The sequence below is a fragment of the Barbus barbus genome, assembly GCF_936440315.1.
Source record: "Barbus barbus genome assembly, chromosome: 8".
Lineage (NCBI taxonomy): Eukaryota > Metazoa > Chordata > Actinopteri > Cypriniformes > Cyprinidae > Barbus > Barbus barbus.
This window is the reverse complement of record NC_136736.1, coordinates 11120914-11147893: the sequence shown is the minus strand read 5'-3', so window position 1 is coordinate 11147893 and position 26980 is coordinate 11120914. Positions and strand designations below refer to the sequence as shown.

Below are 26980 nucleotides of genomic sequence, written 5' to 3'. Positions count from 1 at the left end.
TTGAAATCAGTTGCTGTAACCAGGAGATCTTCAGATCAACAGAATAAAGCCGTATTGGTGGTATGAAGGTAATTTTATATCAAGATAAAAGTATGCATTATCGCAATATTGTTATTTTTGCTGGAAAATCATTCTAATGATGTTTTACATAAGGAATAATTGATGACAGGCCAGTGAACTTTTAGAAAAATAATGCACACCTGAGGTGGCAACTCAGCCATGACATGAAGCGAAGAAAAGAGGTTATTTTGCTGTTGTAGGTTATAAGGATCTTTGAAATAACTTAAATCATCTGACAAAGTGATTAAGTAAACCTGCCTGGAACCACTTCACCTGTGTGTTTCCTAATAAAGAAAATTATTGCACGTCCTTAGAACGTTCATCAAATAATCAGATTCAAGCATTCAACATCCCCCCTAAGCATTACATTACAATGGTGTAATTACTATACTCCAGTAAATTAAATATTGTTAAAATGTTCTATTTATATTTAATATTCTCATAATATACATTTTTGATGCACGAGGTCACAAACCACCAAATCAGATTATTCAGAACAAATAAAGCCAGTTTTTGCAGCACATTATGCAACAATTGAGCTAAAACATACTGAAAACAAATTGAAATTGAACATCTATATTAATGCACCAACCTGCAGCACTGCTTACCAACTGTAAACAGCCTACTGTTAAGTCAGGTTACACTGCATTTTATAGAAAATATTTTTATATTATATTTTTCTTATTTTTAAAAAATATTGTGTTATATTCCATTTTACTGTCTAATTCCTATATGTCAGCATATTGTTTGTACTTCTCCACTGCAAGCTCCTGTCACAGACAAATTCCTTGTGTGTGTAAACATACTTGGCAATGAAGCTTTTTCTAATTCTGAATTGAGTAGTTTACATTGCAAGAGTCCTGCTGCAATACTGTATACATTGCAGACTATAAGAATTGAGCTTGCATAAACATTGCATCAACAGAATAATAGAGTAAGGGGATGGTGTTTCACAGCTCCCTCCAAACTGACTATGTATAAATAACTATGCCATTCATTCATTATTAGTGTGTTAAGTTCTTTCTGGAGAAGTTATACAAGAACTTTACGAGAAATTTACGAGAAAGAGTGGGAAAACAATAGTAAACTCCTGATGAACTGATGAAAAACACACGCATATTGGCATATAAAGAGCAGCTGAAGGTCAAAAGTCATTAGGTAACAGTCTGAGTTGCTTATGATAGCCCTAGTGATGTCTGAATGTTTCTCCTCCTGAAGAACCTCTATTTTGCTAACATAGTGAATCATCACCTCCAAAACAATACAGAGTGAGAGAAAGCGAAACGCAACCACGAGCCAACTGCTGATAATCACTACCAGCCCTCTGCCATTTCATTGCACAAGGGTTGATAACACCAATAGGGTTTATATGCTACGTTACACTCTAGACCACACATCTGAGGTCAAACACGTACGCTTTCTCCTTCACGGCAAACAGCGAGACTTTGTTAACACCTTGCAGTCCAAAGTTGGACGCTTGAAGCGGACCACCCTGCGTTAAACCCCCGGCAGTACAGACAGCCCTCGTCTTTATCAGATGGCACAGGTTTGGGCAGTATTTTTCCAAATATAAGATTAGAATCGAGCTGAAGGCATTCAAAGCTGACCTGGAGTGATCTTGAATTAATCTGGCCTTGGAGTCAGATTAAATGAAAAACTTCTCTTATTCAAGAACAAATTCAGAAAGCACACTGTGCAACATGTATGAGATCGCAAGATAGCAAGTTCCCAGCACGGGTGTTGACCTTCACAGCTGTAAAGACAGCTGTAAACAATTAAAGAGACAAGCACAGTAAATGATGTCAGCTAAAGGTAAAGCTGCACGTCTGCACTAAACTCTCTATCTCTAAAAAGTGGCATCCTCACATGCGCAGACGTTATAATGTCCCGGCTTGCGTGAAAACATGAGAGGAATGAGGAGATAAAGCCTCAGTGTGTCCAGGAAACCAAAAAAACATATAACACACTTCCACAGTGCAGGTCGCCCTAGGAACACATCTGCTTTTTCTTAAGCAAGACCTGGCTGTGCAGGACCTTGTTGGGGGATGATGCCTCTTTCCTTTTCACTCCCCCTACTGCAAATCACTTTGACAGGGGATGGCTTAAGAAAAACAGCACTGAAACACATAACAATAAACAGTTCTTTTCTCCAGTTCTTCACTGGGAGACTCAGGGTTGCTTTTAACCATTTAACATGTTTTGATTTGACATGCAAACATGCATGATGAATAATTAAAGGGTCAGTTCACCCAAAAATGAAAATTCTGTCATAAATTAGTCTCCCTCACGCTGTTCCCAACACTTGATACTTTCATTCATCTCATACACAGAGCACATCTCATAGGGTAATAGAAGATGAAACACGCTTGCTTGATTCCCGAGAACCAATTGGGTTCATTTTCGTGTGTCATGAAAACACATGCTAGTTCATACAAGAACCAATGAGGTTTATTCTCGCAATTCAAGCAAGTACCATATTTTGATGTGCTCCATAGAGGTGGCCTGATCAATGTTTATATCTGAATAAAAGTGGTAAATTAATCATGTAAATGTGATAATGATTCTTCAGAAGCTTAAACACTGGATTCATATGGATTACTTTTGGGTAACACTTTATTTCGATAGTCTACTTTAGACATTCTACTAACAGTAAGTAACTTTGCAACTACATGTCAACTAGCAGTCATTAGAGTATTAGTAGAATGTCTGCTTATTATCTTCTAACACTTTATTTTGATGGATACACAACAAACAACATACTGACTATGAGAAATTTTGAAAGTACATGCCAACTTATTCTACTAACCCTAAACCTACCCTAACAGTCTACTCTGAGAGTTAGTAGACATGTAGTTGCAAATTAATGAGAATTAGTTGATGTCAGGATTCTGCCCTGACAGTCTTGTCTGTCTTGTCCCTGTTCAATGTTTCTTTGTTTGTTTTGTGTCTGAGCACATGGCTCTGTCTCTGTTTGTGTTTGCCACATGTTCCTCTGGTCCAACCTCCCTGTTTCCCATGGTCACGCCCCCTTGTTTAGTCCTTGTCTAGTCCTCATTTACGTGATTGTGTCCACCTGATCCTCATGTGCTCTGCTCCTTTATATTGTACTCCTTTCCCTCATGTCTCTGCTGGTTCGTTGCGTGAGTTCCTTGTGTGAAAGAGAATTTATTGTCAGTCTACTAGTCGTATTGAGTAGTGTTGTTTTTTTGCTCTCCTTATCTGTCTAGCTTGCATTGGTTCTCTTGAGGTTTATCAAGATTCCTTTGCTTTTGTTATTTTGCTCTAGTCTAGTTCCTGTTTTTTTAATTTTGTTCTAGTTTTCTTTAGCCTCTAGTTTGGCTTTTCCTTATTTTGATTTTCGTCTTAGCCAGTTTATATTCCAGTTAGATTCCTGGAATTTGCTTTTTGGTTCTTTTGATTTATTTGCTCGCAGCAGTTTGATTTTGGTTTTTCCTTTTTAGTCATAGCATGTAGTCATAGATGTTTTATTTTGTTGCTTGTTGTTTTGTCTTGTGGTCTTGTCTTGTTTAGTGTTTGTTCCTGTTCTGTGTCCTGATTCCCCCGGGCTGCCGTTCTCAAGACCTGGCTATCTGACTGGACTGGTTTCACTACAGCTCAAAGTATCAAGCCCTGGCTGCTGTTCTCAAGAACTGGTTAGCTGATTGGACTGGGTTCACTACAGCTCTAAGTGTCAATCACTGGTTACCCAAGCTGCTGCCTGATCTCCATTGATATCATTGACTGGTGATCTCCTTTGCTCTCTAGCCTAGCTTGGTCCAGGTCTGACTTCGGTCATCCTCCTGTTTTCCAGCGGACTGCCCTTTTCTATTGTTTGGACTCACTTCAGCCCTGTTTATTTAAATCTTGTCAATAAATGTCACTCCCTTGATAATTCTGCATCTGGGTCTCTCTCTAGTATCTGCTGTGCCAAGAACCCTGACAGAACGAACCAGCCATCACCAGACCCAGCAGAATGAGTCTTAAAATTGTTCCACCTGCCACTGCAGAAGGGAGATTGGCGCTCCAACGGGCAGTGTCATTGCTTCGTCAGGAGGGCATGGATCCACGGGGCTTTGCTCAGTTCTTTTGGACCATGGCTAGGGGCCTAGAATATGATGATGCAGTCCTGAAGGAGGTCTTCAACCTCGCTCTGGATGACCCCCTGCCACGATGGGAGATGGAGCAATTGCATGTTTTGAGTTTTTGGGACTTCTCCCTTTATGTGCATCACCGTAAAGACTGGCAGATCCTTAACCCGCCTGAGGATGTCTGCAGTGACCACCCTGCCCCCCTTCCTCCTTTGAGTCAAGTCCACGATCATCATCTGACTCCTACTGAGAAACGAAGGAACAGAAGAAGGCGGGCGGCTCGAGTTGCTGCATCTACCAGAGAGTCTTCAGAGTCTGCTCCTGCCAGTCCAGAGCCGGTCGAGTCTGCTCCTGCCAGTCCAGAGCCGGTCGAGTCTGCTCCTGCCAGTCCAGAGCCGGTCGAGTCTGCTCCTGCCAGTCCAGAGCCGGTCGAGTCTGCACCAGTCATCCCTGAGTCCGTTGAGTCCACCCAAGTTATCCTAGAGTCCAAGTCTGTTCAAATCCTCCCAGTTCGGGTCCAGGTATCTTCAGTCGTTCCTGAGTTGTTTGAGAGGGTTGCAGGCACGCCAAAAGTGGCCAATCATGCACCTTTGAGCCCTCCAAGACCTAAAAGGAGGGCACACATTGTGCAGTCAAATGCTCTTCTTTCAGAGGTCCCAAGCACATTGATCCAGGACGACCAGAGTCAGGAGAGTCTGATTCAAGAGGTCCCTAATCCTGTGGTCCAGGAGGACTCGACTCAGTTGGTCCTGTTTTCTGTGGTTCCAGAGGTATACAGCCTGGAACCAACCCCTAAGCCGCCTACTTCACCAGCTAAGTCTGTGTTAAAGGAACCTGAGTCTGCACCGTCTGAATTTATGGGACCTATTTCGTCCAAGGTGGGCACTGCTGCTTCAACTGAGACTGTTCTTGACCTGGCCATGGAGGCCATTCCAGAGCATCTCACCCTGCCTGTTATGGCCATGGAGGCTACCTCAGAACAGCGAGCCAATCCTGTTGTGTCCACAGAAACCAATCTTGTTTGTCATCTGATGCTTTCAGAAACCCTTCCTGCAATGGCCATGGAGGCCATCCCTGAGCAGCTCGCTGTCATTACCACACAGGCCAATCCTGAGCAGCCAGTACTCTCAGCCACAGTTCCGGTCCAGGCCTCACAACCTCCAGGGTGTACTCCAGCCCAGGAGTACCCAGAGTTCTTCGGAGTAGCCCAGGAAAGCTATCCCCAGTCAGTCCCTGACCCTGTCAGTGCAGCCCAGGGAAGTACACCTGAGTCAAGTCCAGTGTCTGTCCCTGAAGTTCTGGGGAGTGCGTCCAAGTCAGTACCTGAGACCGTTTTTGTGCCTTCTGAGCCTCTTCCCCAAGGGTTCACCCTCCCTATCAGAGCAGTCATGGCCCCTGAGTTTGTCCCAAGGTCTTTCACCAGTCAAGAGTTGGCCCCGGAGACCGAGACCACTAAGGCCATTTTCAAGACTCCACCAGCGAAACAAGTCCATGTCTCCAGAAGGACCACCAACAAGGTCCCCATCCCACCCTCCCTGTCACCAAGGCCTTACGAGTTCGTTAAGCCGGCAACTCCATGGTTGGCCACAAACTCTTTCCCTGGAGTATTTTCCTCCCCAGTCCCACCTCCTATGTTTTCTGGTTGTCCTGGAACTCAAGGTTTCCTTCCCAGTCGGCCCTCCCAGTTTGTGCCCCCTTTGCCGGGTGTGGACGCCTGGAGGCGTCCGTTGGGGGGAGGGTACTGTCAGGATTCTGCCCTGACAGTCTTGTCTGTCTTGTCCCTGTTCAATGTTTCTTTGTTTGTTTTGTGTCTGAGCACATGGCTCTGTCTCTGTTTGTGTTTGCCACATGTTCCTCTGGTCCAACCTCCCTGTTTCCCATGGTCACGCCCCCTTGTTTAGTCCTTGTCTAGTCCTCATTTACGTGATTGTGTCCACCTGATCCTCATGTGCTCTGCTCCTTTATATTGTACTCCTTTCCCTCATGTCTCTGCTGGTTCGTTGCGTGAGTTCCTTGTGTGAAAGAGAATTTATTGTCAGTCTACTAGTCGTATTGAGTAGTGTTGTTTTTTTGCTCTCCTTATCTGTCTAGCTTGCATTGGTTCTCTTGAGGTTTATCAAGATTCCTTTGCTTTTGTTATTTTGCTCTAGTCTAGTTCCTGTTTTTTTAATTTTGTTCTAGTTTTCTTTAGCCTCTAGTTTGGCTTTTCCTTATTTTGATTTTCGTCTTAGCCAGTTTATATTCCAGTTAGATTCCTGGAATTTGCTTTTTGGTTCTTTTGATTTATTTGCTCGCAGCAGTTTGATTTTGGTTTTTCCTTTTTAGTCATAGCATGTAGTCATAGATGTTTTATTTTGTTGCTTGTTGTTTTGTCTTGTGGTCTTGTCTTGTTTAGTGTTTGTTCCTGTTCTGTGTCCTGATTCCCCCGGGCTGCCGTTCTCAAGACCTGGCTATCTGACTGGACTGGTTTCACTACAGCTCAAAGTATCAAGCCCTGGCTGCTGTTCTCAAGAACTGGTTAGCTGATTGGACTGGGTTCACTACAGCTCTAAGTGTCAATCACTGGTTACCCAAGCTGCTGCCTGATCTCCATTGATATCATTGACTGGTGATCTCCTTTGCTCTCTAGCCTAGCTTGGTCCAGGTCTGACTTCGGTCATCCTCCTGTTTTCCAGCGGACTGCCCTTTTCTATTGTTTGGACTCACTTCAGCCCTGTTTATTTAAATCTTGTCAATAAATGTCACTCCCTTGATAATTCTGCATCTGGGTCTCTCTCTAGTATCTGCTGTGCCAAGAACCCTGACAGTTGATATGTAGTTGATATGTAGTTACAAAGTTACTTATAGTTAGTCGAATGTCTAAAGTGGACTATCAAAATAAAGCGTAACCTACTTTTGTCTTTATGAACTTTTTAAAGGTTCACAGTTTTGATACATTAGACTTTCAATGGAGGCAAAGAAATTTCTCAGGATTCAGTAAAAATCTCTCTATATGTGCCTTATGGATTTGGAATCACATGTGAGCGAGTAAATGATGACAATTTTCATTTTTGGGTGAACTAACTCTTTAACACTTAGATTTATGGAAGCGTTTTGAAATATTGGAGACATTCGTAAACACAGTCAATGAAGTTAATGTAGCTAAACTTGTATTTGCTAGCAATGCCTTGAATGCACTGTACAGCACCAAATACACAATGCAAAAGACATCAAGCAAAAGCTGTCAACTAGTTCATATTTCTTTACTGACGCAACACCTCCTGCTCCATCTGACAGGGAGCTAAACAAAGTAATCAAATGTTAAACGGCAGCAGCACACGGCATGTGTAAAGGCCAATTTAGAGGGGTGTGTCACCCCTCTTTGCCTTTCCCAACATGGCCAACATCTCTGTGATGCTTCCCCTCCTGTTTGCAAACAGATCTCTGAGCAATGGAGCAACAAACTGGCTTCCATTGCCACACATGTGGGATTGATAGGTTTCCTCTACACAGAAAGAGCAGCCGCTGTTTTCGCACACAAAGCGTGCATTATTAACAAGTCTTTCACTCCTTTTCTTTCCTTTCCTCATTGCGTGTGCCAATGAGTCATAGTGTAGCACGTTGACTTCTGTCACGAACAGGCGAATGGGCCAATCCTTCGTTCTTTGAGAGGATAAAATGGTAAACATTTACACAAAGTATGTGAGGGATCAACGCAGGGCTGAAAAGGGGGACTGTGCTTCATTCTAAAAAGTACGAAGAGATAGTATTTTGCAACTCATTTTTTTTTTTTTTTTTTTTTTTAAATCAACACCTTTAATGTTTATGCAAGAAAAAACACTATGGAGGTTGAGCTACAGGGATTCCCATGACTAGTGAGCTTTCTTAACCTACTTTTTGGAGAACAAATTAAAATGTATGTTCCTATTATATAATGACCTCAAAATGTGTTTATTTTTTTATTCAGCTGATTCGTCAAATTTTTTTGCTGCAAGAATTCATACAGAACCCTAATTAATAATTAATTAATATAATAACCCATTGCTAAATACTAGATGCAGCTTAAAATACAACAAGAAAATATTCAATTCACTCTGTGCTGTCGATATCTGGTAATCACATTAAAACAGCAGTCAAATATGCATATAATACCTAACTCTTCAGTTTATGTGCACTCAGTTATGAATATATATGCAAATGTATGAGTTTCATGACAATCTGAATAAACGGTACATTAGATAATGATTAAACATTACATAATATAGAAATACTAAACATGCTAAGTGGTATTATGGAATACTTCAGCTAAGCCGAACTTTCGAGCTGATGTAGTTACTGTTGATTCATCTTGTTTCTCAGTTCACAGTTCTCGCTATTGGTCTGCGCTCTGCTCTACGCTCATTAAAATCTCTCATTGTGGCAGCAAGAGAAGTGGCAGAGGTATCAAAAAAAAAGAAAATGGGTTTGGGACTAGATAATTTTTTTTTTAGGCTGTCTCTATTTCTCTGGTGGCTAAAATTCAAGGCCATCAGTGTTTCTCTATCAAATTAAGCATTTCAATAAACTGAAGAAGATACAGTGTGCTCCACAGTGGGAACCAGTGATTTGACTTGAGCTTTTGCAAGCTATAAACACTCTCTTACAGAACTACTGTAAGCTTGTACATACAGTATGAGTCAGGGGGGCATTACACCCTAGTATATAGTCAGCTTAAAAAACTCTGAAGATCTAGTTTTTCACCCATATTGTACATAATATGCATTGTATTAAGCATAATATGCATTTTTCCTCAGGCAAAAATACCTGGAATTAATCCCATGAATTGTGTACTTCAGCATAGACAGTTAGATACCACCAGCCAAATCTAATAAAAAAAGAGTATAATTTTAACATCTATTACAAACAACATTTATGCTGTTTGCATCAGGCCACAAAAAAAAAAAAAAAAACATATGCTTTGTAGCTCACTTGTCGGTGCTGATTAGTTAATCAAATCTGCACACTGCATGGTAAGTTCATTAAGATTCCCTACTGGGAATTTCCTGCCTGAAAAAATTACTAAAACAACAGATGAGCAGGAAGTTCTCGGTCAACCTTAACAATGGGTAGCCACACCACCAATATGAAAATCAATTTGATGAGCTACTGTACGTCATTGGATGTGCAACTACATCCAAAATACACACATCAGTGTAGCCACATATCCGCTGATGAGACGCTAAAGAAGGCCAAAACAAACAGGGAATAGAGTAAAGTCAATTTCTTGAATGTCTTGGTGTGATAGTTTATCTCTTATATAAGTTACCCTATCATCAGTTGCTCCCACTACAGCAGCGTGCATTGTAACACTTCAGCACTTACTTTCCCTGTTGAAAAAAAAAACAGCATGTGCTGGTTAGGTATGTTTTGAAGCATGGTTGCTGGTCCTTAGCTGGTCATGTGCTGGTCATAAGCTGGTCCTAAGCAACTAACTCCTGCTCAGGACCAGCACATGACCAGTTTAAACCAGCTCAAGACCAGCTCAAACCAGCACCCATGCTTCAAAACATACCTAACCAGCATATGCTGGTTTTTTAACAGGGTTGTTCAAGATTTCTGTTAACACGGAGTAATAGATTTTAGAAAACTGTTGCTCTGTTGCACAACTTGTTCTGTGCCTCTACCTTTATATTTATGCATTTGGCAGACACTTTTATCCAAAGTGACATTCAGTTGTATTTGCCAGGAGGAAAAGACAATCCCACAACGAATTGTGACAGGATCAACAGAAAACAAAAATCCAAGATGGTGGATGAGAGAAATGTTGATTGGAAATAAACTTTTAAATTCAATACTGTATCACTAAGTGTTAATAAGCTCAATGGGATACATAATTGATTTTTCCCAATATTTGTATTTGCTACTTTATATGTTATGATATTTATTAGATTATTGCACCAATATCTTAATGTGCAGTTTTAAATGGAAAATTAGGTCTGTTGTCAATAGTGTAGCGATGTGTGAAGCACAGCTCACACAGAAGTCACTTCCAAACCAAGCAGCTTTTTGTTGTTCAATACTTTCTGTTAGCAAAAACCAACTTGAACACATTACAAAATCTAGATGGGGAAATCTTTCGGCCCTTACTTGAAATTACCTATCTCATGGATTCCTACTAAAATGACTGGATTTTGTCTGACTTTAACATTGTCCGTCATTTTGATGGACAGGGTCGTAAAAATTCTGTCATGATCTATTATTATTATTTTAATTTTCATATTTGAATTATAACACATTTAATTGCTTTTATTTTTGTTCATGTTTTCATTTTTAATAATGAACCTAGAGGACGAGCATAGGCTTTATTTATTTATGCACAGAACAGATTTTCATATTTTCGCTTTTCATGTTCAACATCACTGTGTAGTGATGGGAAGTTCGGCTCTTTTGGCTAGGCTCCGTTAGAAGAGCCGGCTCTTACGGCTCCCAAATGGCTCTTCATTTAGTATCACTCTGAGCCTTTTATTTTAGCCCAATTTAGCAATTGTGAATGGTTTGTGTGTTGGCAAGCAATTTTTTATTCAGCGTTTTCATAAAAGCCTTATTTTTATGTATTTTTTGTTACAAAAAAATAATAATAATACACAGAGCCCTGCATTTCAGCCCGGGCCCTGACCCTGACTTTTTTACACCCCTAGGGCCAGGCTTCGGGCCAATTATCACGTCATTTTTCTGACACGGGCCAGGCCTCGGGCCTGTTTTAGGCTTCTCCTTACTTTTTATATTTTAGACATCCATCAATTAGTGATGAAAACAAATTCCCACGCTGGTGGAAACAACACGAGACCGTGCTACCGCGACTGTCAAGAGCGGCTCGACAGTGTTTAGTGTCCAGCAGCAGCAGAGAGCATGCCGTCAGCACAGCTGAAGACTTCTGCGCTCAAATTCACGCAATAGGCTAAAGCTTACAGCAAAGCCCCAGCAAAAGTAATTACCATGAATGTGTCAGGGGGAAATAGTAAGAAGATATTTGAATTATTTACTAATAAACTAGTGTTTTCTGTGTCAGTGTCACAAAGATGAAGATGACGATCCTGACTCGCCATCTCCTCGTTAGACGCACCTTTAGAAAGAAGAGCATCTTTACAGATTATGATTATACTGAAAGAGTTTTTGTTTGTCTAAGCGTCTCAGGCCAAATTTGAGTCCCGTGCAGGGCTCTATACACAGTTATTATTATTTAACAGTTTAATAAAAATTTTATTGAACAATTGCACACAGAACCACAGCAAACAAATCAAATAAATAAAGGCAAAAGTCTTAACATTAAGACACTTCAGTCTTTAGTGCAGGTTGGCATTCAGAAATATCAGATGCCTCAGCTTGGATGGGCTGATGCAAGTCTGACTATGCTCTCTCTGACTATTTGTCCTGTTTTTGAGAAGACTCTCTCTGAGGGGTCTGATATTGCATCAATGCAGGATCTTCCAACCATTACCTTAACCAACGCGCTTGCATTTAAATGCGGCTCCCCCGCCTCTTTCTGTCACTCTGTGTAAATAACCTTGCCTGTACCACAACACTCGCAATCTTCGGAGCGTGTGTCCCCTTCCTTCTTTCACGAAAAAAAATATAAAAATAAGGCTTTTACGAAAACAGTAAACAAAAAATGACACAAACAAACAAATACAAACAATTCACAATTGCTAAATTGGTCTAAAATAGAAGGCTCCGGCTGAAGATTCGGCTCTCCCTGACTGGAGTCGGCTCTTCTCGTTCGCTAAAAAGAATCGGCTCTTAAGAGCTATTTGGCTTCGTTACTTCTGATATGAAATACAGTCTCAGATTTCAAATTCTGTCCATTTTATTAGGAAATTCAAGCAATAAATACCGTTTTGGCGCTCTTTAATGTGGCGTGATAGATCGCTATCGACACCTCAAATCAAGCGATTCGTTTTACTAGTGGGTAGGCCTACTCGTCTGCACGTAATCAAAGGCATAGCAAAAGACTTGTGACAGTTTTATTTTTTGTTCTGGAGCTGATGATCCTGCGCTCTGCTGCCACACTGGAGCACACTTGCCACCAACTGGACAGGGGTGGGAATTACAGTTATAAATTACAATAGATCACCCTTAGTGTAATCTGTCAAAGTGACGGCCTTCAGATTTTTCCCTTCACTGCCAAAAAAATTCTGTCAAGGACAGAGAATTTTCAGTTAATGTGACCTCTGGTCTACACTGATATTCTATTCTAACCTCTCCAATATTCAAAGCAACAGATAAATAAAAGAATAGTGCAGACTTTACACATCAAAACCTTTCATCAAATCATCAAAAATCTTCATCACACTTTGAAAATAGTGCTTAGGGAGATGTAAAGGAATGTGAACACTTACTCTGGTAAGGCTCTTCGAATTATTGAGTGCTGCTGTCGGTACAAATCCTGTTTTGACAAACAGCTGCAGGAAGTGTGGTTGGCGAAGCTTATGGTGACTGGCTTGGCCCCATACTTCATAGGAACTGTGATTTCAAACAACTGCAGAATGAAAATGGAAGAAAGGTCATATTTTCAATGAAATCAAACTGAAGTAAGGTGTGAAACTGCATGAAGGGTTACTTTAAGGAGTTGCTGGATGTCAAAATTAATTGTGGGCAGTCAATTATATCTAAATCAAGATTAATGAATGGATTCATGTCTAAAGGAGTTGTGCAACTGTGATTGCACAGAGCCCTTCTGCGAAATCAGTGTACAGACACAACCGCAACTAGTCTGATCAAACAAACTGGTAAGGGGAAATGGGTAATAAGGAACTCGTGCAAGATAATTTGCAAGGCAGGCAAATACTGTTAGACCAATAAATCAAAACTTCCTCCTGCTATGAGGAAACATTCCAAGGAATTTATGTTGAATGTGCAATTGTAAGCGGTAGTAACGGAAATGTGCTCCTAAAATGGCCAGATACATATAGTTTTATTTCAACGTTTTTTTTTTTTTTTCATAAATGACAATGATAAACATTGTTGATTTTTTTATGAGTATGATTTTTTTAACTGCCAGTTATATTGAGAGCACATTAGGAAAGAAGATGTGCTTTCAAAGAACAGCTATGCCTAAAAGCATCATCGGTTCTGAGTACATGATTCAATGAATTCCTTAAAAGGACATTTTACCCAGAAAATAAAATTCTATCATTTACTCACCCTTATGATGCTCCAAATGCATATGACTTTATTTATAATGTGGAACACAAAAGGAGAACGTCTGAGTAATGCTCTGGTCAAGCTTAAAAAAATATGACATAAATGCAGCATAAAAGTAAAATAAAATAGGTCCATATGAATTGCCTGCTATATTCCATGTGTTTTGTGTATTCCATGCGAATTCAAATGCCAAACAGCATTTGAATTCGCTGCTTAACTTTCCCTTCAGTTCTATGAGTGTTAACTCACCACTTTTAGGATATTTTCCTGATATTGTATCTTTTTTGAAGTTTGATGGCTTCAGTTGATGCAATTGAAATTTCATGGAAAATAACATGGAAAGAAAGCCACACAGGCCTGGAACAACATGAGGCTGAGTCATAGATGACATCAATTTCATTTTTGGTCTCTATTGTCTTGTCTACTCATCATGCACTCTGTGCAGTCTCTTTGAGATTAATAGTAGCTGCTATAGACCTAAAGACTTCATATTCAGAACCAAGGCAGTAAATTATTTTAGCAGGACAAACAAACAAACAAGTTTCCAAAACCTCTGGAATGGTAAACCTCCCACGTCAGTTCCTGTTGGATTAACAAACCACTCTCAAGACACACATAATTGAATTGTGTTTGATGAGAAAGAGAATTATGGGATGTTACAGCCTCACCCTGACCCCACTGTTTGGCTCGCTTCACCTCTACCTTCTTCTATGTTTCTTAGGTACACAAAGTCATGTAGCAACTTTCTAACTGAATAGCTACTGTACATCTAAAGACAACTGCTTTAGCATTCAAAATCTGTGGAAATTTAATGTATTGATGAGCTCAATCCAGACTGGAAAGACAATACAAAGGCACAGTGTACTTAAGAAAACTATTTTAAATATATTTAATGGACCATTAACACATAATATTAATCAAGAACAATGGAAAAATTAACAACCCATTTCTTCTCTGCAAAGATTGAATTGGTGAAATGCAATAGGGTGAAAATCTTTGGAAATAATCTTTGATGTTCGCAGGACTCTATAATTTAGTTATTAACTGCTTTTAACAGGACAAGTGATCCCAAAAGCTTCACTTGCTCACCCTGTAAATGTGTCAGCCCACCAGTCTTGATGATAAAAACACTTTATTGCAGTATTAACAGTCTACTAGATGCAGGTGAAACAAGGGTCAGACGAAACCAAAAGTCCATTTAATGTTTTCACTCTCTGTCTGAGACTAATGACAAGCTAACAGGTTCACTTGTCACAGTTGCTTCACAGATATTTCACTCTTGTTGGCGTTTTTAAAGGCTATGCTGTCAGTACATTATATTGTGCTTAATGTAAATAGCTCATCAACACTAATACCAGTAGTTCAAAATCGCAACCATATTCATCTAATGCATACTTTACTCTTGATCCAGTCATTTCGTCAATGAAATATGGAGCTTGTAATTTCATAATGCAAATCTTACTAAGATGTTTTGAAATATCTTCATATTGCATCTGCTGTTCAGGCTTTGTGCCCAGAATGGGAGTTTTACGTCTCTGGCGCAGTAGCGTGGACATGGAGACCTTGACCTGCTCAGGCAGCTCAACTGGTGGGAGGGCGTCATGGTTTAAATCACATGAGGAGAACCCATTGCCTGCTAAGGTCTGCCCGCCCAAAATAAGTAGGTAATTAAAGGAGGCCTTCTTGCAAATAATTCACAGCCATGACCTCCCAACCAAGCCCCTGTTTCATCCACAACTCTTTAAATCAAAGCTTAACTGATCATCTGAGTTCTATCTACATTGGGAGTAGGCTTTAAAACAAAAACAGGCACTTTTGATTGAAGATTATTCAAGTTTACTATGTTATTACATAGAGGAATGGATTTATAACTAAGGTGTTAGTTAAGGGTATGCAATGAAGAAATTACCTGTACATTTATCTGTATTTGATGCAATGGAAAATAATCTGCATCTGTATTCAGATAGAACCAGATGTGAGTGAGGCTTAAACCAAAAGTGTGCTGAACCTAAGACTAGATCTACAACATTATTCTGGATACATTTGAAGATGGCATCTTTGCTTCAAAACGCTCTGTCCACATGACCAATTTCAAGTGTTTTCCAAAAGTTTCTCATCTACACTGAAACATAAAGAAAAATATATATAATAATAATAATTCTCACTGAGATGATAAATTCAGACTCAAAGTTCTCATACCAGTCTTCTGGCAGATTACACTTTTTTTTACCATTTTTGCAGGACTGTGATATGAAGAGTTTACACAATAACATATATTTAGCAAAAGTATGAAAGTGAATTGCACATAATTGCAAATATCTACCAGTACTATATGTGTGACATGGCTAAACATGCTTAATTTTCAAATAAATGTTCAAACATGCAAAATATTTGAATACCTCCATTTTCACACTCAACACTACAATCTGACAACAACATTTTCAAATGTATCCACTTGGGAGAGTGCCTTCAAAAAGCTGTTTTCACAGGATAAAATGTTGTCTCAGTGTGAATATAACGCCAAAAAGTGATCAAATTAATGTAAAATGAGTGATGTAAAATGGAGCTTAAAAATTAATGTCAATACTGCTCACCTTTGGTTCCCTCCATCACATAAACAGATTTGTGGATGCAGACACAAGCTGAAAGCATCACTCACCGTCTTGCTGATGTATGAAGTGCTCATGTTCTTGCACACTTGCTCCTCACTGTTACAGCAGCCCCCACATCTGTAGACAGACACGCAGGGTGGTTTATAGAAGGTGTTTGTAGCTGCCCCAAACTCTTTCCCCACATCTAAACAAACTTGGCGTGGCATGCACAGGGTGTTTCTCCACTCTGTCTGAATACCTGGAGGAAGCGCAGCAAGACAGGAAGAACAGACACATTAAAAAAGGCCAACAGTGAAATGCATGGATTGTATGCACTGCAATTATTGCAGATCACGGTCTGACACATTCTTGGCATCCTAAAGAAACTTTGTCTCAGGATTGTCAAAAAGTCTTGTCTGTTAGACAATAATGACAGTCTGTGCTGGTCCTAAATGAATAGTCACTCACTTGTAAAAATGTCAAGATTGATGAAAGCAGCCGCATAGGAGGCCTCCTCCGACCTTGTTTCTGTGGAGCTGTGATCTCTGTGAGGAAAGCGTGATCCCATCTTGGAACGACACTTCAGCATGCTCCAGTAGCTGGGGTAAACTATTCTCATAAGCTCGTCCACGCTACCTGCTGAACGCAACTGCTCCACCAGGTCTGGCTCTGAATTCTCCTGATAAGACAAAGAAACAGAATAAAACTGGGAAAAAGCAGCTTGTCAGCTGCTTAACCTATAGGGAATTGTTCCATTACACGATTCATATTTACTTTGTCATAGTTCTGTTAACTTTTTCCTTGGGGATGATGCCACAGGTGTCACAAATCAGAAAATTACTCTTCCTTAAGAGAGTTACACCAGAGTAACACAAATATCTTTGTTTTATGTTATGTAAGTTTTGGAATGAGCGTAAATGTAAATGAGGGTAAGAGTAAATGATGACTGTTTTCATTTTTGCATAACTACAGCAACACTAGTGTTACACTTACAGAAGAGAGTTAAACCAGAGCTAGACATAATGAAGAGGGCTTGATCAATGTGCTGGAACAGAACATTGCCTTTCCACTACAACAATTAGGCATGCCATATTGGATATATCCCAGAGTGACTAAGAGAAATATCCAACTGTTTTTATTGCATGTTTCAATCTCTCATTTACTTATAAAAGATGGTTTGGGACTTTACTCACTGAATCAATATTTGAAAATCTAATCAACGATCATAAACACATGCGATTAACTTTTCCATTGTTTTATTATCACTAGACAGTTAGAACAGGACCACTTTGGTTATGCCGTTTGCGCCTCTGTTTGTACATATCCTAAGCAGATGCTTTCTTACTAACAAAAAGCTATTGATTTGACCATACCAGTAGCAGTTTATGTTGTGTTTAATCAAACGGATACTACAAAACACTGTTTACTCATCAGATGGGGTCTTAAAATGAACAGTTTTCCATTTCATTAATGTGTAGAAATTAGAAAGTCTGAAACTAAGACACACAACTCATGCCTTAATTGATGGAATGGTCAGACCTCAATGGTCTCTCGCGGTCTCTCGCGACCCAGAAAGTATTGCTTTCTCAGTAAGCCAATGGATGTGATCCAGGGTTGCCTGTGAAGAAGGGGCTTTGTCAGACACCTCAGCCCACACAATCAACCCCCCCCCCCCCCTCCCAGTCTTGACCTCCCCTCAATCCGCAGCAGAATGAGAGTTTGTAAGAAGTGTGAAAACACCAACAGCGTCTGAAAACAAGTCCCCGATGGAAAATGATACTGCTGTCAGGGACATTCCAGGAAATGTGCCCAGTTTACCCACATGGCTGATCATGACCGTCGATAACAACGTGCACCCTCCCCCACTTGTGGAGGTGTTAAAAAAAGTGAGAAAACAACTTGAATTGAACCACAACAGAATTCTGCGTTCCCCTTTAAGAAGGCCAGTCTTTGTATTGGTCCAGTCTGCATCACTTTATCCCTTCTTGTTGTCGAAATCTCATTAGGCAGATCCCCAAGTTTACTGAAAATAATTTAGTATCTCAAATGGTAGGAAATAACTTCTCTTACTCCTACATTTTGTTGTAAAACCCATTATTTACATACAATAAAATATTTTGGCGGGATAAGTGCAAGCAATGATTTTCCAGTCCTCCCGACTTATCTCATTTTCAAAGGAGATCCTCAGAACAAACAAGAGCATTACAGCTGGACAGTTTGAAAGTATAAATTTGAAGGCCATTTTTCATGATACAGGACACTTTACTTCACCAAAATCCCACCCTCAACAATAAAAATGTAACCATTTACGTGAAATATGACTTTAAGGCTGCATACTTTCAAATGTTATCATGCAACGTAGCTGAACAAGATTTTAAACCAACATTGTTACCTGCAAACATTCAGTTGCACACCAAGGAAAATAGCTCTAATCATGGAAAGAGGAAAAATATAATCCTTGTAGGAAATGACCGCTTCTCCCTGCATTGACTCCCTTCTGTTTATTCAGGAAACTCAAATACCACAAAAAGAGTATGAACAAGACTATTGTATATGGCCTCTTCCATGCCTTTGTTTACAGTGATTCTTGAGATAACACACTGGTCTGCTTCCTAACAGAAACAATGGAGACTGAGAAAATGATGTGTGGTGTTCAGCATACAGACACATTCACACGTGAGTCAGTCCCAAACTTCAGGTTTGGTAATCGTAAAAACACAGATACAATGCCCTATTTTTATGTTTCAGTGGCAACTAAAAAAAGAGACTGATGGGAGAACGATACAAATGGGAACCATGAAGTCTGAGGGCACTTGACCCAGAAATGAATTCATTGTTTCACTATTGTGGTCTAATTCAAATTAGGGATTGTATTACCAAATAAACGCCAGTTTCAACAACAACAACAACAATAATAATAATAATAATAATAATAACATATTATAAATGATTATTTACTAAAATAATGCATATTTTATCCACATTTGCCTGCCAGTCTCAACATTAAATATCATGTTAAATTCACATTTAAATTTAATATAAATATTAAATACAGATTGCATCGAACAGCTTAGAGCCATTTTATTACAGAAAAAAAAGTCGTAAAATTTTAAGAACATTTTAAAGTTAAAGTGAGAATGGCCTCGATAAGGGATTGCATTTGTTTCCGAAGGACAGTGATTCATGGGAAGTGATGAAATGATGACCTGATGATAGTTGCATATAACATCATTGGTCACACATGAGGCACATTGTGATGTTGAAAAAAAAAAACATTAATTCACCTCTAATGCGAGAAAGTATGTCTCATTGAATGAATCACAATAGAAAACAGCTGGGTTTAACACTTAGAACAGGATGCCATGTCCACTGTAGCTAAAACAGGATTTGATGCCATGCACGCAAGGGATCCCAGTAATGACGATGACCCCATCATGACTGCTATAATTTTAAAGTTCAAACTTGTGTCAACAGTTTGGTGCCAATTATAAAATGTGCATCATTAGACAGAAGGATCATTTCAGACAACCCCAAAGCAACACACTCTCTTGACGGCTTAGTGTTTCCTGAAGCAAACCACAAAACTGACACAATGACAAAAACAACTAGATCCTTTTTTGGCAATGAGGTTAGCGTTTATCCTCTTAGCTGATACCAGCATCCGGAGCTATTTTGGATGAGGTTTCTGGAAGGCACCCTCACTGAATAAATTCCTTTAGTCTGAGTCAAAATCCTTCATATTTAGGCCAGGTTTATACAGTTTCATTTCCATTACAGTCACCCCATACTCCTATGCTAAAACCTAATCAAAACATCAGACTTCACAATTACATTTTTTTTAGGAGTTAAAATTTTCATATTCTCTTAAGGTAAAGACATTGTTTGCTGCCAATTATGTAATCAGGCATTTTTTTATGTACTTGTAAAAATACAGTTATTTCAAATGTTTTTTTAGCAACAAAACAGAGCATTTCATTTCATGATTTCTGATTTCTTACACAGATAAATTATTTTTATACTTAACCAGTCTGTAATAAAATAAAACAAGCCTTTTTGATGCTCCAAAGGCCTCTCAAGCAATCACTTGCAGTTTATTATCTATAATGGGCAGTTATGAGATTGTGAATAGAGGACCAGACAGTTTAGAATCATAACAGTGGATAACCAGATTGCTTCTGCACACTTACAATCAGTACTAAATAAATAAAAGGCAAAGCTAAAGCCATTATTGTACTAATTTCTACTTAAATATATATATATATATATGCTGTCACTGGGGAGCATTACAGACATCATCACAGAGCATCACACATGCTCAGTGAACTCAGGTGGAACATGGCCCCCGTCGTGGACACTACAGCAGTGGTACATATGCACAACAACACATGTTGCATCTGTTCCAGACATACCTTTCATCCTCAGTATTGGACTCCAGAGAGCAGGCTTGCGAATGGCGCTCTGCTCGCTGAACTTGAAAGATGTCGTTGAAGTCTGCTGAGGGCATGTCTGGGGCTAAGTTTGCCGACACTCATGAGGAGAGGAAGAGGATCTGAGATATCATTAACCCTCTAATGATCTCTTAGAAACCCTAGAACTGACTGTGAGCTTTGAGGCTTTGACCTAGGGGAGAACCAGTTCCTTGGAGAATAAGTCTGGCCACAAGTCTGAAGAGTAACAGAGACCCTCTTCGACATCCAAGCTTCCCACATTTCAGAAAAACAATCCTAATCTGTCCCGTTTTCCTGAAGCAATTGAGATGTTCCCCAAGGTAGAGAACTCTACTATAAGCTCATGAATGCTATATTACGGTCTCTCATATGATTTTAAACTAACTGCTGGACTCAGTACACACACTAATGCTCATGCATGCACTCATTTGCATGGAAATCATTTTTTCAGTCTTAAACCTAGTGTCTGCTACATCCATTAAAATGACCTAGCAGCACTGGTTACAACACAGAGCGGATAATAATACAGGACTCTGTCAGTGTCTGAATCAGTACATTCAAAAACAATATTTTCTAAAATATAAACATCTAATAAGCTCTAGTGCAATTGCATTGCACTATTTACACTTTGTTTTGCGCTATTGCTAACTACACAAACACTAAGTTGTTTTTTATTAAAATGATATCAGTTTTCACATTCATTTGACTTCGAATCTCAGCCAAAATGGAAAGTCATTTCTGTGGCAGACCAAGTCATTACATTTTGATAAAAGATTATAAAGGCAAACAATTTGTTTTTGGAAAATTTGGAACAGCATGCACTGATGAATCAAGAACAATAAGACCATGAATGTGCATTAGGAAAGTAAACAGGGTTAATTTTGATTTCATGTTGATTTAGAGATTGGTCTGAGTCCCATAAGAACCTCTCTTCCTTTTTTAGAAAGAGTTGCTTTCTTGGTCTGATCCGTTTCACGTGTAGAGGCGGGCATGTGTCAGGGTGCAATTACTGTGCACTTCTGACACGTACTTGGTTAAGGTTTCTGTGGTGCAATAAAGTTATTAGCCTGGAGGGTTGCCCACTACTCAATAAGACCACAGGGATATTAGGTCTGATGCTCTGTAACCCAATTCTTAAGCTCTCCAAAACATAATAGAACTCTACACAAAATCCCAATGAAACTCCCTGTAGGCACACAAAAAAGCTACACCGTGGGGGAAGGAGGGATGGGGTTCTTGTTTTGGCATAGATTTATATGAAGCAAATATCCTGCCTGAACAGAAACTGTCAAGAACTACATTAGTAATGTCAAAGCAGAATCCACTCTGCGAGTATTCATACGTCTTGGCATGTGGATTGCACATCTCTTGTGAAGTCTTAAGAAAGCTTTAAAGGATTAGTTTGTAAAAAAACAAATGTTCTGTCATCATTTACTCACTCTCACGTTGTTCCAAACCGGTATGACTTTGTTTCCTGTGTAGAAAGTCAAATCAATTAATTCGCTGATATTCAAAATTGCTCTTTTCCTTACACGGTTTCTGCTTCTGAACCATTTTCACGGAATGGAAAAGAGCAGCTTGGACATTCAGCTAAAATATCTTCTTTTGTGTTCCACATACATGTTTAGAATGACATGAGGGTGAAATATCTTCTGTCTAAAGATCTTCTGTCTGATCGTCTGTCCTATATCTTCTGGTGAAGATATAGGACACTAATAATCAAATTGAAGGAATTTTTGGCACCTAGCAGAAAAAAAAAAACACTTTTTAAGAGTGACTTACAATATTAAGAACTACACACATTTGCTTCATGTAGTATAATAAAGCTTTACGATTCATCTAATGCACTACTCTCGTCTCCATTTTCCAGAAGTGATAAAATTTGTGCTTCTACATTGGATGATATATTTGTTTCAGAACAGACTTTTTTCCTGGCCTCAGCCTACATGTGCACTACCTGTTCCTTACTCTGTCTCACTCTGACTAAATGAACAGGTCAATACACAAAACCCGTTTTATCCTTTAGAGCGATGATAGCAGAGGTTTAGAAAGCTTTCCATTTCCTTTGTAATTCTATAAATCTTTGTTAATCTGTAAGTCTTTGTTACACTGCAAGTCTTGACTTCTCATTGAGATTTGCACAAATTATTTCATATCCACTTGTGGGTAATATTTCTTGCTTCTATTGTATTTTAAAGTGTTAATTGCCAAATTCCCCATCTAAAGTTAAAAAATAAATCTGCCATTTCTTCTTAAGGAAGGTTTCTGCATGATTGCCCACTGAACAGTCAAACAAGCCATTTCATTAAAGGCAGAGGAAGCTTGGTGAGGTTTTTTTTATTTCACAAACATAAGGGGTGTCCAATCCTAATCCTGGAGGGCCAACATCATGCAGAGTTAAGCTCTAACTAGCTCCAACACACTTTTCTGGAAGTTTCTTAATTAGCTGGTTCAGGTGTGTTTAATTAAGGAGCTAAACTCTGCAGGATGTTGGCCCTCCATGAACAGGTTTGGACAACCATGATATACAATACATTATCTACTGTTTGTAGCTTAAAAAATAATCATTGTAATAGTGACCAATTTTACAATATTAATGATAATGCTAACGAGTATAAAGAAATGCATTTCTGATTTAATGGAGTACTTAATGCTTACTGATAGGCCTCTGGGGGTACAAGACAAAATAGTTAGGAAAAACTGCTTTATAGTCTACCACCAAGGGCCTAGTCTCCATACTTCAACAGTTTACACTCCCAGAGTGGCCACAAACTGGCTAAAAAGTGAGTGATAAGTTGTTTCCTAGAAGGTGGCAGGTAGTAAAAAGATTTGTCTGCTCTAACACGGATTCCAGTGCTTCTCCTTGCAGATGAAATTGCAAAAGCAGTCTGAGATCTGAAAAAAAAGTGTCAAACACACACAAAAATGTCCCCCAGATGCTTCAGGCACACTGCTGGGCCACAGTCAGAGCTGAATTCCTCTGCTGAAGGGGACTGAGACCTACAGCCGGTTTACAGACAGCAGAGAAAGAAAGAGACAAACGGTAATCTCAGAGTTACAGCTACTCAAATTGAATGTACGATCACTACAGAATTTTAAAGATGTACAAACTAAGAAGTATCTGTGTACTCCTTTATCTGCCCATGAGAGTGTGACTGTTTGAGGAGGTACATTTAATTTGGTTATCCTTAACAAATACTATTACAAAGACAAAAGCTATACTCTCAGAAAAGAGAGTTACAGAGAAAAAGTGCTTTCATATTTTCAGTCAATATTGGATTCCATTAAGAAATCTCTCAAGCCAATATGAATCAATAAGGCAACAAGCGTCTACATTGAGCAAGCAAAGCTCATTTGCCAGATTTTCAGGAACAGTTTGCAGTGCTGTTTAATTAAAAGTGTAACTAATAATACAAATAAAACATAAAATTGATACAAAAATATAAAAGACTGATTTAAAAATATAAAATCTAAACTGACATTAAGCCTTAAACTATATTTAGCTTTTTTTTTTTTTTTACACATGTACAGTAACCGATGCCACTGCAGCCTCATCTAAAATAACTTGAATTGAACTAAACCTCTCATCAAATCACCCACTTCTTTTTTCATTCAAGAACTATGCTGTACTTCCCAAAACACTTTGAAGCCTTTCAACCATGTCAGTCATTTTGTAATGTACATAATTGCACAATAAAAATAGGTTTTAAGAAGTAACAGCTATTGAAATATTTTGCAGTAGTTGCCTAATTCAAAGAATGGTTGAACTGCTGACCTGCCCAAAGACCTGACGTCTTCTTGCTTATGTCATCACGACATCTGACTTTCCCTGCCCCCAGGTGAAAGCTCCTCTAAAGTTGTGAAAGTGCTGAAAGGTGGTTGTGCTATTTATGAAGTTAAAGGATGAGCAGATCTGGCAAGTGGATTGACTATTAGAGTAGAAAAGATAAGAGAGGCAGATGTGGGTAATCTGTTCCACCTGTGCTAACTTTCTTACCTGGGAAGTACACATGACCACACACTCACACAGGAGATGACGTCCCTGGGGAATCCCTTAGTTATCACCAAAGGGCAGAAATAAATAAGCATTGGTTGAAAAAGCTCTTTTCCTTCTAGCTGGAGGTGCTTTATCATGGGTGGTTTATTCTCAGGCATTCATCACTAGCCATAAAGACAGTCATACAGACTGAAATATAATGCTTACTTAAACCAGAGTGTCTCAAGAGACTTGCAACATAGCAGCTAATAATATAAAAATAGGCATTCCTAAAGCAGTCAACATCCCTGTTAAAAATGATGGAGTTTCTGTAAAGCCACATGACAAAACCAAACGTCAGTCCCAATGAATGAGGTCAAGACTGCAGCAGAGCCATTAAGACTACAAATCAGTAGTCCTAGCACCTCATGCGTACTCCCTAAGCACCCACATTTCCCAGGTGACCCCTTCAGAAAGCTAGTCTTACTTGACAATAACTCTCTCTACATGCACAACCCTAATGATTTACATTTAGAATCTGAATTACAGGACAGCTTTGCCAAACAGATGAGAGATGGCCATGATGGAGAAGTCCAAGGAAGAGAAATAAGGGCAGTATATTAGTCGAGCGCTGACTGATGCCCAATTAATTATTAAGTCACCCATCCCATACATTCATAGCATACAGCCACATGTGCAATTACGGAACAATTATTCAATTCCATGGCATAAGCACAAGACAAGTATCCCCCAAGTGGACTGAAAGCAAACCATTCGAAATTGAGTACATTTCTATGTTGCTGTCGCACTTACGATTGACTTTCCCTACTCTCAGTGAATTCCAGCTAAATTAATCTTAATAACCATTGAATTTCACTGTGACCCAACGGAGTTTAAAAGAGAGAGCAGTGAAAACAGAGCAAGTCTAATTTTAGGCAATCATGATTAGTGTACAGCCCATGTCGCACATTACCAATGGGAATCATTTCAAGATCTTGTCAAGATGTCCACGTTGCTGCATGTAGCATATGGTATCATTTATACACTGCACATATTAAAATTCCAAAGAGTCCACTGCTGCTGCATATGAAAAGATAGAATGTTGTGTCAAAGAAATCATGTATAATGGCTGTGTGAGCCAAAAGCACTACAGAGACTAAGAAATAACATTCATCTAATCTCTTGTGTGCAGACAGGTCACTTTGGAGCTCCCAAGGTAAGAAGAGATATTAAAATAAATTGCACCAATTGAGTATATTGATCATGATGTACATGATCAAATTAAAATGTTTAAAATCATACCTCTTTCTTTCTTCTTTCTTTCTCAGTGGGGAGACAGAAGAAACAGAGAGAGACTACTTCTAAAGTTGTTGGCCCAATGACACCTGCTTCCACTTTTTATGGCAATATAATTATGCTCTCAAATAATTTCCCTTTTAAACCAGTGATGTGTGAATGCTTAACTACAAAAATATATAAATTCCCCTTTTTACTTCAAATGTGAATCATTTTCTATCTTTTGTGTTTTCAGCAACACTGCTGAATTTGAACAAAAAAGAGGGCAGTCATATATAATGATGAGTAAGGTCAAAGGTAAGCACCATGTGGCATCATACCCTAAACCGTTAAAGTCTTTTAAAGATCTGTCCAAGCTTCAGAGTTTGACATACCTTTTTGAAATACCTTAATTTCATTCATGTGTTTCTGCAAAGGTATCTTAATAAAATTAATCAGTATATAAATCTTGGCTAAGTTCTACAACAATCTAGTCACCAACAGTGACAGTGAAGTTGACTGCTGATATGTTGCCTCAATGCTCCAAGCAGTACTACTAAGATTTAAAATAATTTTAGAAACAATTATTAAGAGTTATTAAAACGTATTATGAGTTGCCTTCATGCTAAATAAAGGGCAACAAATCATTACCAATAAATGACGCCTTAAACCAATTTCTCTACTTTTAATATAAAGTGGAAATTAGCTTGCACCGGCATTATGGCATGGTACTTACCATGACATCCCCTTGGTCTTGGTCATAATCATAATCATAGTAGTCGTGACTTGACTCCAAAGCAAGGTTTGCATAAATCAATGCGAGACAGAAGACAGAAATTCCAAATAAGTGCATTTTAGAAGAAAAAAAAATCTCTGAAGTCTGAGCAGAGTCTGTTGGAAGTTCCTCTTTTTTCAGCTTTCAGCAGCAGGTTTCTAGAAAACTCTGTCCTTACACTAAAATAACACCCATGTATACATCCAACATTTTAAGAAGGCACTTCGATACTGGTCCATGGAATGCACTGTGAACTCTTCCCGTCACAAACGGTTGTGAACATCCACTCCGTGCGCAGAGAGTGTGGAAGTGCGCGGAGCGCTCAATGGCATGTTTTATGCAATTTCACGCTGTTACTTTGGATCCTTCTCCACCCCCTCTCCGTTTTTCCCCAGCCTGCCTCTCCGTGCGCCGTTAGACACATTCCGAGACGTCAAGAGAGGAATATGAGTCATGGCACGCGCGCTTTCTCAGGTGTCAACTACAGCATGTCAAACGCATTGTGTAAACGCACAAGCGCACTAAATTAACCTCTACAGTTGCCGCATTTTGTGTAAGGTGAAAGGTCAAATAAAGGAATAGTTTATCCCAAAATGAAAACTGAGACA

The 26980-nt window shown here is 39.2% G+C and overlaps 1 protein-coding gene across 1 annotated transcript in view; it reads right to left on the bottom strand.

The window, feature by feature from the left end:
- Positions 1-26777, bottom strand: part of LOC306873503 (vascular endothelial growth factor C-like) — a 43393-nt gene extending 16616 nt beyond the window's left edge. Inside the window, exons 1-4 of the mRNA XM_079422836.1 lie at positions 26334-26777; positions 16367-16577; positions 15967-16157; positions 12503-12642 (exon numbers count right to left, since the gene is read on the bottom strand). Of these exons, the coding sequence (XP_079278962.1) occupies positions 12503-12642; positions 15967-16157; positions 16367-16577; positions 26334-26450 (659 nt within the window). The 5' untranslated portion in view covers positions 26451-26777. The remainder of the gene's footprint in view (positions 1-12502; positions 12643-15966; positions 16158-16366; positions 16578-26333) is intronic.
- Positions 26778-26980: the final 203 nt, after the last annotated feature.